We start from the raw sequence: 14,333 nt of genomic DNA, 5'->3' as shown, positions 1-14,333 counted from the left end.
TTATTAACAGATATAAATTTTTAAAAAAAATAATAAAAAAAATATGAACATTCATACAAAATAACTATTATTATTTATTTATTTTTTTTTTTTCTAGCCATTTATAAGAAATAAATAAAATTTAGCTTATTTTTTTTTAATTTTTAAAAAAGGCTATTTAATTAAAATGAATAGGAATACATACACACACACATGTATATAATATAGCATATGTACTTATGGACACACAATAGAGAAGGAATATTTGCTATGTTTATGTTTTTTTTTGTATTCTTGTAAAACAAAAATGGAAGCATTTAGTGAAAGTGACTATAGTGATATTGCAATTGGTATTATAAAGAACTATGAGAATAATGTAATTGAAAAAAAGAAAAAGCTAAATGAAAAAGAAACGATTTTAAAATATAATAATGATTATAATACGGAAGCTGATATACATGCTAACCATAATAACTTAATAGATCATGTCAAACTTTTAGAAAATGATAAAAGTGATGATAGTAGTTACGATTCGCTAGTTGATGATTTTTATAATAAAGCAGTAACAAATTATAGGGAAAATTGCAAAAAAAAAGATAATATAACTAATTTAAGTAATGGAGAAAATGATACAAACAACCTTATCACAGATGATAAGGAATTAAAAGAAATGGGGGGTAATAAAGATCCAAAGAAATTATATCTCAAAAAAAAAGTGATACAACGAAATACGGAAATATTGAAAAAAAATCATAACAAACCATTAATACCTTTGTTAAAAAATAATAATAAAAAAAAAAAAAATGATGTTATAAAAGGTGCCAAAATAAAACCAGTGAAACATGCGAATGAATGGGATGGCAATCAAAATGATTTAAACAAATTTAAATTATCTAAAGAAGAGGTAGAACAAAAACGAAATAGTTTTAAGTCAAGGAATTTAGACAAAGTCAAAATAGAATATCAAGAAAGATTAAAAAAAATGAGAGAACGAGAAAAGAAAATATATTCACTTGGTAATTCTAACCCCAAGGAAAATGTAAAAAATGATGATACAATAGAAAACGAAAAAAAAGCAAAAAAAAATAAAACTCAACCTATTCAAGAATTAAAAAAAAATGGGGAAAAATCAAAATATGCGTATAAAAAAAGTTTGACCAAATATGCCAAGGATATTATTGCACGGAAAAAAGGGAATAATCAAGCAAATCCAATTAATTGTAGCACTGAGAAAATCAAAGAGGAGGAAATAGATGAGAACAATGATGTAATAACAGATAGTGATATTCCATCTAGACATTTAAATAAGTATAGTTTTCATAAACATTCACACATTTATAACGAAACAGATCATATAAACGATGGGTATTTTAGTTCAAGTGTAAATTTCATTAGAAATAATTCCTTTTGTAATCATGTCAATAAAAGAAAAAAAAAATATAAAAAAAGAGGTGATAAAAATTACTCTGATTATGATGAAGTTTATGTTTATAAATATAGACGAAATAATCGAAAGCATAATGGATATTTATCAAATATATCTAAAGAAGGAAGTAATATGGATTTAAATTATCTTAGTGAAATTGATTGGTATGATAATCGAACAGATTGCAGTAATTCAATAGATGATAGATGTGATAAAAATAATTGTATTTTAGAATCACGACATTTAAGATGCAGAAGTGAATATCCAAGAAAAAATAAAAATTATAAAAAAAAATTACAAAGAAGAAATGAAATAAGAAATAAAGATGATCATTATTTTGGAAAATGTATGCACAAAAATAAGTATAAACATACTTCAAATAGATCAATGCATAATTGTTCTGAATATGGTTATATGACTGAATCAACTGATGTCTCCTCTTTTAGTAATGATACAACTATAAATAATTTTACAAAGGAGGTTGAAAAATATACTGACCCGTTATGTATTGATATAGATAGTTTTAATACTAAAACTTGTAATATAGATTGTTACAAAATCGAAATAACCAAACCAAAAGAGTTTGATGAAAAAAATATATACCCAAATGAAGAATTAAAATTTTGGAAAAAATGGTTACATGATGGTAATAATAGTGATGTGGAATCATATGATTTGTCAGAAGGATCATCTAGTTGTACAGGTGATTATGATAATCATATATTTGATTCTGATTATTCTGAACAAATAAGAAAACTAAATTTAGACACTATACAAAATAATAATTTATTAAATTTAAAAAAAGTTAAACTAGAAACATTTAATCATATTAAAAAAATGATTAACAAAATTAAAAATTTAAATTATAATGAATTAAAGAATGGACACAATTTTACAAATTCTATAAATATATTTTCAGATCCCTTTAAGGACAATCGAAATATTCCAGAAAATTCCAATATTGATTATGATAAAGAAAATGAAAATATATCTCAAAAAAATAACAAATTTTATAAATATAATAATATAAAAGAAGGAATAGAAAGAACTGGAGGAACTGCACCTTTAATGGAATATCTGTTCAATGATGATGCTGATGGAGATATTAAAAATTATATTTCTTCAAAAAGTGAAGTATGTGAATATTATAATAAAGAAGATAATTCGTCATTAAATGAAAGTAATAAAAATATTATTAATATAAATAATAATTTAACAAGTAGTGATGTTGTTCCTTTTTCTTTTTCTTATTCTAATAATAAAGAATGTTCTTTTGTTAATAATATATATGATCATAAAGATGATGAACGAAGTTATCGAAATAGTAGTAGTGAGATAATTCGGGGAAATAAAAATAGTCAGGTTATATTAGCTAGCCAAAATGAAGACATACCAAATTCTAATGAATATATTACATCATCAAACAATTATAAAACTTTATCTATTAATAATAGTTTGGATGTAGATATTCAAAATTCTGAAAAAAGTTCATCTAAAACTGCAGATTGGGGAGAAATAAAATCAAATAATCGTATAACTATCAAAGGGAAAGAAAAAAATCAAAAATATTCCACCATTTTGAAGAAAACTGAAATAAAAAATGACAATGATTATCATACTACTTCAAATAAATCAAAACTTAGTGTCCCAAAAATAGTGATGAAAAATATAGCTAATAAAACGAGAAATAAAGTAGCTGATAAAGTGGGAAACAGTAATCGCATAGGTAGCTCATTAAATGGAGAAAACATAAATAAATGTTCAGAAAAAAATAAAAAATCAAATACATATAACAAACGGGAAGCAAAAGAAAGTTCAAAGTATGGAAATAATGGTAGAGCAGATATTATAAGCAGTAAAAAAAAGAATAACAATGTTAAAAGTGTTAATGATAAACTAAAAATGATAAACGAAAGGAAAAAGAAATGTGAGAGTAAAATTGATAGTAATATTGGAAATGGGAAAAAGAAAACAGAACCAAGCTCAAATAAAGAAGATAGATTAATAAGTCAGAAAATTATGAACACATCCATTAATTTTGATGATGTACATAACCTAAGTGAAGATGATAATTTTATTTTTGAAAAATATTTAAATGAAGAAAGTTCTCACGAAAATGGAAATTTACAAGATATAATAAATGATCAAGTTATGGCATTTGAACGAAAATTTTTATAAAAATATGCAATGAAATATGCATAAATTAAGAAAAGAAAATGTAGTGTGTAAGGAGATAAACTTTTTATGCAATTGCAAATTAGTTTATTTATTTGGTCGTTTTTGATGGGTTAATGCTGTTTTCCAATGGGATATCATAACGTTGTTTGATTTGATCAAAATCGATTGTGGCAAAGTTTGAAAAATTATTCATATTAATAGCACATGATTCATTTTGCAAAGAAGGTGGAAGAATAAAAAGTTTGTGAATATTTTTATATATTTTTGTGAAAAATATTTGAATTTTATTAAATATATCTGATTTAGACATATTTGGCCAAAAATATTGTGAAAGATAATAATACATAGAAGATGGACCTAAAGAAAATTTATTTTTTAAAATAGTTAATAATTTAATTTCAACAAATTTTAAATTTAATTCGTTTTCATCATTTTGTTTATTATCTAATGGTTTTAATTCTGCACTTGGAGAATATGAATTTATTTTATTTAAAATTTGAAGATCAAAAACAGGACTATTAGCTATATAACACATAGTTTCTTTTATTAATATTTTACTGACATTTCCAATAATATCAATATCACCAGATGAACAATCATATTTTGTAAAATAACCCATTATAGATTCATCTAAATTTCCAGTAGCTAATGTTATTAAAAATTCGTTATACATATTATATTGTGCATATTTTTTTTGACAAATTAATGTATTAAAAAAATATAACATAATCATTCTTGATCTTGATTGTATATTTTGTAAACATAAATCATGATAATTTGTTCCATTTTCAGTTTTAAATTTTAGTTTTTCATTTAAAAAATTTTCTCCAACATTTTTAAAAAAAATATATATATCATCTATATTATAAATATTATGATAAGAATTTATAGCTTTACTTAATTCTTCACAAAAATATTTTGTCTCTTGACTATTATTTTTTGATGGCATTGATAATGTATTTAATAATTTGTTACAAATATCTTTTTTACATGCTTTATTTATTAAAACATTTTTTAATTTATTTGAAAATATTTTTTTATTTATATCATCATTTTCTATTCCTTTTTTTTCATCTTTATTATTTTTTTCATTTTCAATAAGTTCATTCATTTCTTTCATCTGTATTTCCAACATGGTTGCTAGCACATATACCATACATGCACAAAAGGCTGAATCAATTCCTCCTGATAATGCTAAAGTAAAACCTTTTGCTTTTGATAAATGTAAAATATGCCATAAAAACATAGAACAGTTGAAACTTAGTTCTTCATAAATATTGTGTAATCTTTCTACTTGCCCGTTGAAAATATAATAAGAGCGAGATTCTGCGCCATGTTCTGTGCTATTATCACAATGGTGGCTACTAAACAATTCTGCTAAATTTTTATTATTTTTTGAGTACTTATTTATGTTAAAAATATCGGGAAGGTTTTTCGATAACGTATCTTTAGAACATTCTATAGATAAAGGTATATCTTTGTTGTATGAAAAAATGGGTTCTTTATTATCTTTTCCATGTTTATTAATTGATAATAATGATATTTGTTTTCCAATTTTGTTTTTATAATTTTTTAAATTAATTTTTGTTTTTAGATCCTCTTGTTTTTTCTCAATTTCTGCCTTAACAGATGCAACTTGAATCTCATAAAATGAATACCTTCCATTTTTTGTTAAAATTTGTTCATTTTTTCCAATAAATGAAAATCCATCAAACATATATAAATAATTATCACAACCAAAATTATTACTAAAACATAAAATCAAATGTGGATATTTTTTTGTTAGATTCATTAATGTTGAAAAATATTTTTTAAATAATTCAAGTTCATTAGTTATGTACCCATTTACTAATAATACATCTATACATTCTAAATTTATCTTATTTGTAGTAGTTAATTTTATATACTCTTTTTCAAAAGGAGACATATTTTCATTATTTTCATTATTTTCACTAACATTATAATGATTACAATCAGGATCCCATTTATTAAATATTTCAATTCTAGCATCAACAGTTTCATTTCGTTCTATACTAATTAAATCGTCTAAGAAAGTGTGTGCTATTGATACCCCTTCATATTCTATTATACATTTTCCTATATATGTTTCTTTTTGTTGTGTTACATTTTGGATACATTTAGGCAATGGAAATATTTCAAAATGGTTAGAAATTATATTAACATTGCTGTTTGAAAAAATAATTGTATTTTTTTTTTCATTTTTTTTTTCAATATCTTCTTCATGGCCTAATCCAAGATATGGCGAAAAATACATCGACTGTTCATTATTTTCAACATTTTCCTTAGGAGATATATAAATAATTTGATTGTTATATATAATTATTTCAGAACTATATAATTTTTTTTTAAAATAAATAGGCATACTAATAAAACATAATATATTTTCCGTTATATTACTATCTTCATGTTTTTCCTTTAATATATTACTTAATGTTAACCAACAATTTTCATGGATGTCTTCAATTCCTTTAAAACTATTTTTACAATTTACTCCAGTTATTTCTAATTCACCTCCTATTCTTATATTACAATTTAATTTTTTACATTGTTTTATGCTTTCTATTATTTTTATTTTATTTCCTTCATAATCTAAAGGCTTCGAATATATTGAACAGCAACTCAATCCTACACTATTTTTCATCCTTAATTTTTTTTAGAAAATAATAACTACTCACTCACTATTTTTTAAATATATAAACATACTCAGTGTAAATATAACAAAATAATTTTTAATATTTTTTTTTATCTAAATTTATGTGATTATTGTTAAAATGATAAATATCAAGCTCATAAATATTTTTTTTATCCTTTCAAATAAATTATATATATATATATATATATATATTAATATATTGCAATAAATTAGGAAAAAAAAATAATCCGCCATATAATTTTCCATTTCACGTACTGTGCTATAGTATATTTTTATATTCACGAGTCTAAGCAAACCGAAAAAAGAAATGCCAAAGAAATGGCAAAAAAAAATGTAAGTAAGCGGAAACATGCACAGCACTACAAAACAAAACGGATGCAAACTATCCGGAAATATCAAACATACAAAATATCAAACTATCCGGAAATATCAAACTATCCGGAAATATCAAACTATCCGGAAATATCAAACCATCCTAATTCCAGAAGAAAGGAATTCAAAAAATATATAAAAATAAACATAGTTATAATAACTGCCACAAAACAATAAAATCGGGAAACGACTTAAATAAAAATGACAAAAAAAAAAAATTTTAAATAATATCGCATATTCTCATACTTTATAATAAAACAAAAATAATGAACCCTTAGGTTTGTTCTCTTTTCCCCTCTTGAATCTCTCTGTGAATGTTCATGCTTGTGCTTAAAAATGTCAAATAGATGAAATAGGGTAACACATATTTAACGAACAGCATTTTCCGAGATTTAGCTACCAATCTAGGGTAAAAAAAAATGGAAAAAATAAACAAAATGAAAAAAAATGAAAAAAATGAACAAAATGAACAGAATGAAAATAATGAACAAAATGAAAAGTAATGAACAGAATGAACAGATGTGTAAGGGCATATATAGACTGCCTTATTCTATTCTATTTCTTTTTTCCAATTTTACCTAGTGAAATAAATTGTTATCATGGAAATTACAATTAGGAGAATGAAATTTGTTATAAACATTAGCTTGATTGAAAATGAGAGTGGACTAAAAGAATAATAAAAAGTAGATATATACGAAAAGCAACTAAAACAAACTAAGAAACGAGTTTGTGTTTCACTAAAGTTTGTAATAAATGGAATTATAAATATACTGGTTATTAATTTGCCAATTAAATATATATCAAAAACATTAAAATGATTTAATATCTTATATATTTGTTGGGTATTATATATTTTGTTATTTAACGAATAAGTTATATCCATCATCCCAAAAAATATATTAACTATACAATTTAAAATTGAACATATATGTAATATTTTTATACTTCTACTATTTTTTATTATAAAAGATGGAATCGCAAGTAATATATTAATACCAAGCTGAATTAATATTCTTATATATGTATATTTTTTAAAAATATCTTCATTAACAATATTGTCTATATTTTCTATATCTCCTATATTTATCTTAGTTTTCATTCCAAACATTTTTTCATTATAAAATCGAATAAATGCATCGATTCTACTTAATATATTAAAATTAACACTATCATTAATTTTCTCATTTTTGAATAGAAAATAAAATATATGCATTTGTATATAAACTATTAATACATTTAATATTAACAAGATCAAAATTAATAATCGAGTTTTTTTAAAATAATTAAATAAAATATTTTTAACCCAATAATCATACCAACTTTTAAAATTCTTGTAATTTAAAATATATTCTAATTCATTGTCTTGCATACTATATTTCCATTCTGATTTATAAAAAATGTCATTATAATTTTCCCAGTATTTTTTCTTAGTTCCATTTTTATCATAATATAATTTTATTTTTTCAAAAATATGACTAATACATTTTAAAGATAAAAAAAACATTTTTATATAATCAAAAATATTCTTATTCTTACTTCCTACAACATTATCTGGATTTTTCATATAATCTAGAGATATAAAATCATAAAATTTGAAAAATTGTTTTTTTTTAGTTAATATATCTGATTCGGTGCGTTTGCTAAGTAATGTCTGGTAACATTTTGATTGCACATTTACTTTTTTATCATTTTTACTTAAACATCTTCCCCATGTATTTGGTGATATTTTATCTCGACATTGCTTGACTTCCTTCTTACTCATTTCTTCATTCTCTTTTGAGTTTTTATAAAATTCATCTTTATCATGATTCACCAAACTCTCATTATTTTTTTCGCTACTTTCAATATTATCATCTTTATTTACATCCTCATTAAAAAAATGGCTACTTTTTGAGTGTTCACCAAAATAGAAACTTTTTTCCTTTTTTCGAATCCAACATTTACTCACATTTCTACTCATTTTTTCATTTTTTATGTTCATATTATTATCCCCTTCTTGTGTAATTGGATTCATTTCGTTTTTTCCATGACCCATTTGTTCATATATTTTATTTTCAAAATTTTTACGATTTTTTTTTTTTTTTTTCTCTCCCCTTAAAATGCACCTTTTGCCTCTACAACATGTTTTAATAGTTGGGCTTGTATCCAAACTATTGGAACTATTTTCTTCAGTTTTGTTATTTTCATCACTTTCTATATGATCTTCTTCAATTGAATTATTTATTACGTCATCAACAAAAAAACCATAGTTACACGAAGATGCATAGTAACTTGACTCTTCTGAATATAATGTATTTTTTTTTGAGTATGATTTATTTATATAAAATTTATGATTACTTTTTATCAAAAAATTATTTCCAATATTATTAGATAAAAGACTGTGAAATTTATTTATATTTTTTTTCCCGTCTATAAAATCAGAGCATTCATATTCATTTTCGTTTTTCTCTTCTGATTCATCTTGATTGATAAGATAAAACACTCTCGTACTTTTTTTATTTGTTTTCATAATTTCTTTGGACCCAATATTTGCATTATTATTCTGATCATTATAATAGATACCCTTATTATATTCAATACTCCCACTTTTTGAAGTTGTCTTCAATTTATAGCTAGATAATTTTTTTTTTTCAAGTGCTCTCATCAAATCTGAGTTAAAAATATTTATTACTTTTGAATTATTATTGCCCTTTTCTTTTATATCTGAATCTTGTTTCCGATTATTATTATTACTATTATTATTATTATTATTATACTTATGGTGGCTGTTTTCTATACCGATGTTCATGTCTTGACTACTATCAACACTTTTTATATTACTTACCAAATTTAAGTTCGTATATTGTTTAACTTTAGGATTGGGAAATAATTTATTGTTTTCATTAAGAATCGTAAATAATTGATAATAATAATTATTTTCTTCACTATTTTTTGATTTTTCGCTTTTTAAGTATTTTGAAATATCATTCAAATTATGTCTTTCTAAAACATATAAGGGTATTATTTTAGACTGTTTTATATTCCCATTTTTATCAAAATAAATATAATTTATTTTTTTTTTTAATTCCTCTGAAAGTAATATATTTCTTTTTCTATTAAACTTTACTAGACCATTACGTAAAAGAGAAAAATTTTTATGTACAACTGTATTATTATATATATCATACTTTGTGCTATTTATTTTTTCTATATTTTTATTTATCTGATCAGTTTCTAATTCATTTATATTGGATAATTTAATATTATTCAGCTCTTTTTTATTTTTTCCAATAGATTCATTACTTTTCTCAGACCCATGTTTATTTAGAAATGAGTATTTTCTATCATCAGTTTTATCCACTGCACATTCATGATCCCAGTTTTTGTTTTCCTTTTTGTCAATTTTCTTTTCATTACTTTTTGTTTTTTTTTTACCCTTAGCTCTTATTTTATCATTTTCAGCACTATATTCCTTTTTTCTACTCACATTTATTTCATTATTAATAATTTTATCCATAAATATACTGGATGATCCCGTGTTTGATATCCTTGTATTTTTTTTTGTATTCATAGATCTATCTTCATTTTGGAAAATGTCTTTTTCTATTTCAATATTAAATGAATTAAAACTTGAATAATTTACATCACTAACATCAAAAGGGGTTTCACATTGAATTTTATTTAAACTATATTCAGATTCATATGAATATAATCCGATTTTGTTTACTGTCTTTATTTTTTTTACTCCGTCATTTACTTCATATTCAAATAAATTGTTTCCTGAAGTGTATAAAAATGGAAAAAAGAAAAAAAAAATGTTAGTTTTTAATTATATACTTACATTAATCTATACATAAACAAAATTTATGTGATATGAATTTTGAAAAGATGCTTTCTTGATTTTTTTAAGCCTTGTATATGTATCTCTTTTTTAACCTAATATGTCTACACTGATGTTATTCTGCTGGCAGTATATCAAATTGTTTCTTATCAAAATGGCTCGCTTCTCTAACTCATGAAAATATGATTCAATATTGTCAAAAGCTCGTAGTGGCTTTTGCTTAATATAAGCTATTTGTTTAGCCAAAAAAAATAATACAATATGAGATATAATAGGTATAGAAAGATGTACTGCTAATAGTGTAATGAAACACAAAATAACAGTATAATCAGAGAAACTATAATAAAAACGTATAAATCCAGCAGAAAACGTAATTAAACAAATAAACAATAATTCTCTTATTCTAATAGAGGTTATTAATCCTAAAGAGTATATAAAATAAATAGATTTTATCCATGATAAAGCAGAAGTAAATAAAAGTGATGATGATAATGGTGCCAAAAATACATATGCAATTAGCATATAATTAATATAAATAATTTGTTTTTTATTTGGACTGTTTGCAAAAACTTCTGCTATTTTTAATAGTCCTATTTGTAAAACAAAAAAAGAGCACCATATCATTTGGGTTATCCTTTCTTGAATATTTATAAATTCAAATGTGTTTATTCCATCCAATAAAAAAAAAAAAATAGACATAAATATTAGCAAAATTAACGAATTAATAGAATTTATGAAAAACATATTTATATAATCAATTGACTTCTTCATTTTTTATACTATAATATTACAAAAAAAGGAACAAATATACAAATGTAGACAAAAGAATAAAACGATGTCATTTAAAAGCACACAACAAAATAACACAAAATCAACAAGAAGTCAACACAAAATCAACAAAAAATCAACACGAAGTCAACACAAAATCAACACAAAAAATATATTTTTTCAATTATATAAATAGTGACATGAGGAAAGCAAACATTTTTATTTAAATAAATGACATGACAAAATGTAGGTAGAATATACAAATAAAAAATAACAAATCACTATAAACAAGAGTTATTACAAATTAATATTCTATAGAACAAGTAGCCAATTAAAGTGTATTCAAAATATAGACATAAATATATGTATTTCTTGTTTTATTATAAAATAAATAAATAATAATGATAAATAAAAATATAAAGCAGCATAATACAAAATAAAGATTTTCAATTTTTCAATGCGAATTAAATCAAAAAGTTTTATTTTAATTACGAAATTTTATTTAAATTTGAAATAAATTAATAATAAATACAAGCACTTTTAAAAGATAATGGTAATTGAATAATATAAGATTGTTTATTTGTTTTATCATTTGGATGATAGAATAAAGAAATTTCATACAACATATAATAGTTATTTTATACACTACTTTTATACTGCTCTATATGTAAAATATATATTATATAATTGTTATTTTTTTAAACTGTTTTAATCATTTAAAATGTGAAACGCCAAATATCTATACACATTTACAGTGTGTGTGTACAATTTTATGCTATTCATTTAAAACATATTATTGAGGATAATATAAAATGTTTACATACATAGTATGAAATATGAACATATGAATTTATTGGTTATATGTTTTTTTTTGAATATAAAACAGCTATATTAACATGCATAAATTAGCTTTTTTTTTTTATACTTCAAAATTAATTTATATTATTATAGAAGAAAAATAGCTAGTTGAGGTTGGAAAAAAAAAAAAAGAAAAAAAAAATATGAACAGGAATACATTTCAAAAATCATGGTATGATATTTTAGGTTGATAGGTTTGAAGTGAATAAACATATTTATATCTATAGATATTCTATAAATGAGCCATTACAACACCTATTTTGTATTACAAACACAATTAAGTGTTCTATGTAAATAAGAGAGGTGATAAAAATAAAAAAATATTTCTTCAGTTAAACAGGCATTTTATTTTGCCTTTTTTCTTTCCTGGATTTCGAAATTAATAGGTTAGGTTACTATTGCTTACCCATAATTTTATATAATAGTTTTCACCATATTATATATAAAAAATAATCGTCAAAAGGTCGAAATTGAAATCAAGAAATCTAAAAATACAGGACACTTTTATATGTACAACTAATGTTTTTTTAATTGTAAAAAAAAAATTATATTTTTATATGCGCATATATATTATGTGCACACATAGTAAGGTTGTACTTAAAATAGCCTTTTGAAAATAACAACATATACAATGTTGATATAATATCATAAATAATATACAAAGTTATTAATATTATGAATAATTTAGCTATATATTTATATATATATATATATATATATATATATATATATATATATAATAATACTCTTTGAAATTAAATACAAATAAAATAAAGCGATATAAAATAATAGCTTGCTGCAATAAAATATAGTAAATAAAAGTTAGCTATAAAAAAAACATACAAGGATACATATATAATAAAAGAGTTAATATTTCGGTATACTTATATTATAATTTTATGGGTATAATACGTTATTATAAAAGTTGAAAATGGGGGATAGTTTGATCTTTACATAAAAAAAAAAAAATATATATATATATAATAAATGGAAATTAAGATATATTTATAGACAGTGGAATAATATAATTGTTTAAAATATTGAAAAAGAATATTTTATTAAAATATTTTAATTTCAATTTATATTTTTAAAGTTGTTTTTTGGGTGTTTGTTTCTAATTATTTTTTCTATATATTTATGTTTATTTCGAGAGAAAAAAAATACATTATATCGCCTTTTCCCACAAACCTACCTTTTTGTTAACAATATTTTATATATTTTATTTTTTAATTTAATTTTGTTATTAAAGTCTTTGTAAAGAAAATAAAAATTTGTAGAAAATATTTTTATATTAAAAAGTATAAAAAAAAATTATATATATATTTATATTATACATTATGTGCAATTATTCAAAAGGAGTCCAAAAAAGTACTCGTTTGGCTGCGCACAAAAATGTATTTTTCTGTTATGGAAATATATAATAAGCCTTGCTAAAAAAAAACAGAAAAAAAAATTACACTGCTAATTTTATATATCATTGAAAATACATATATTGTGTATATAAATTAGTAATATGTAAGAGAATAATTCAAGTAATATTCCAATTTTATGAATTATATCTATGTATGAATGTATATGCTGTATTTTGAAACAATTCATAGAAAACATAATTAAATAATGATATAAATAAATATATTAAAAAAACTAAATATATAGAAATACTTTTACATTATATTTTAAAATAATTAATTTTTAGTCTACAAAATTTGTATTTATTTATGATATTAAATAGCATATAATTAATTTGGAAGATCGACCAAATTATTAAATGTCTCACTAATATACTCCTATAGCGCTATATCTATTCTAGCATATTTTATTATGCTAAATTTTGTTTTGAAAATTATTAAAAAAATAATAATAATATTTTAAATATATTTTTGAACAATTATAAAATAAAAATTTTCGAATAATACATTCGTGCGCATATATTTGTGTATTTGAGTCACTCCAAAAAAGTACACTACAAAAAAAATATTTTTTATTCATTAAAGAAGAGGAATATTCTATGATACGTCAAAAAGTATCTATATCAGAAGTTTCTATAATATAATATAGTAGTAGAAATGTGTATAAATCAAAAAAAAAAAAAATAGTATTTTTTAAAGGGCATATATACACATATATCAAAAAAAGTGCAACATAAGCAAAAATTGGAATACGAAGATAAATATATTCACGTATATATAGAAATTTCACTGCACCTAGATGAGCATTTGGATAGGTGCTTTAGCTACTTTTATAAGAAAATATTCAAT

General features: G+C 22.0%; 3 protein-coding genes across 3 annotated transcripts; 1 reads left to right on the top strand and 2 right to left on the bottom strand.

Annotated features, from left to right (window-relative positions):
* Positions 1-286: 286 nt before the first annotated feature.
* PY17X_0830900 (conserved Plasmodium protein, unknown function) lies at positions 287-3,583 on the top strand (the record flags this gene model as incomplete). The annotated part of the gene is made up of 1 exon (XM_022955779.1): positions 287-3,583. One exon carries the CDS (start codon positions 287-289, stop codon positions 3,581-3,583), a length of 3,297 nt encoding a protein of 1,098 aa, XP_022812011.1.
* Positions 3,584-3,671: 88 nt separating this feature from the next.
* Positions 3,672-6,245, bottom strand: PY17X_0830800 (glutamine-dependent NAD(+) synthetase; the record flags this gene model as incomplete). The annotated part of the gene is made up of 1 exon (XM_725423.1): positions 3,672-6,245. The coding sequence occupies one exon, from the start codon at positions 6,243-6,245 to the stop codon at positions 3,672-3,674; it is 2,574 nt and encodes an 857-aa protein (XP_730516.1).
* Positions 6,246-6,903: 658 nt separating this feature from the next.
* PY17X_0830700 (conserved Plasmodium protein, unknown function) lies at positions 6,904-11,220 on the bottom strand (the record flags this gene model as incomplete). Its single annotated transcript, XM_022955778.1, has 3 exons — positions 6,904-7,033; positions 7,208-10,388; positions 10,545-11,220. 3 exons carry the CDS (start codon positions 11,218-11,220, stop codon positions 6,904-6,906), a joined length of 3,987 nt encoding a protein of 1,328 aa, XP_022812010.1.
* Between the last annotated feature and the right edge of the window lie 3,113 nt (positions 11,221-14,333).

Source organism: Plasmodium yoelii, assembly GCF_900002385.2.
Source record: "Plasmodium yoelii strain 17X genome assembly, chromosome: 8".
Classification (NCBI taxonomy): domain Eukaryota; phylum Apicomplexa; class Aconoidasida; order Haemosporida; family Plasmodiidae; genus Plasmodium; species Plasmodium yoelii.
The sequence above is the reverse complement of the archived record's forward strand: the minus strand, read 5'-3'. Positions and strand labels throughout refer to the sequence as shown.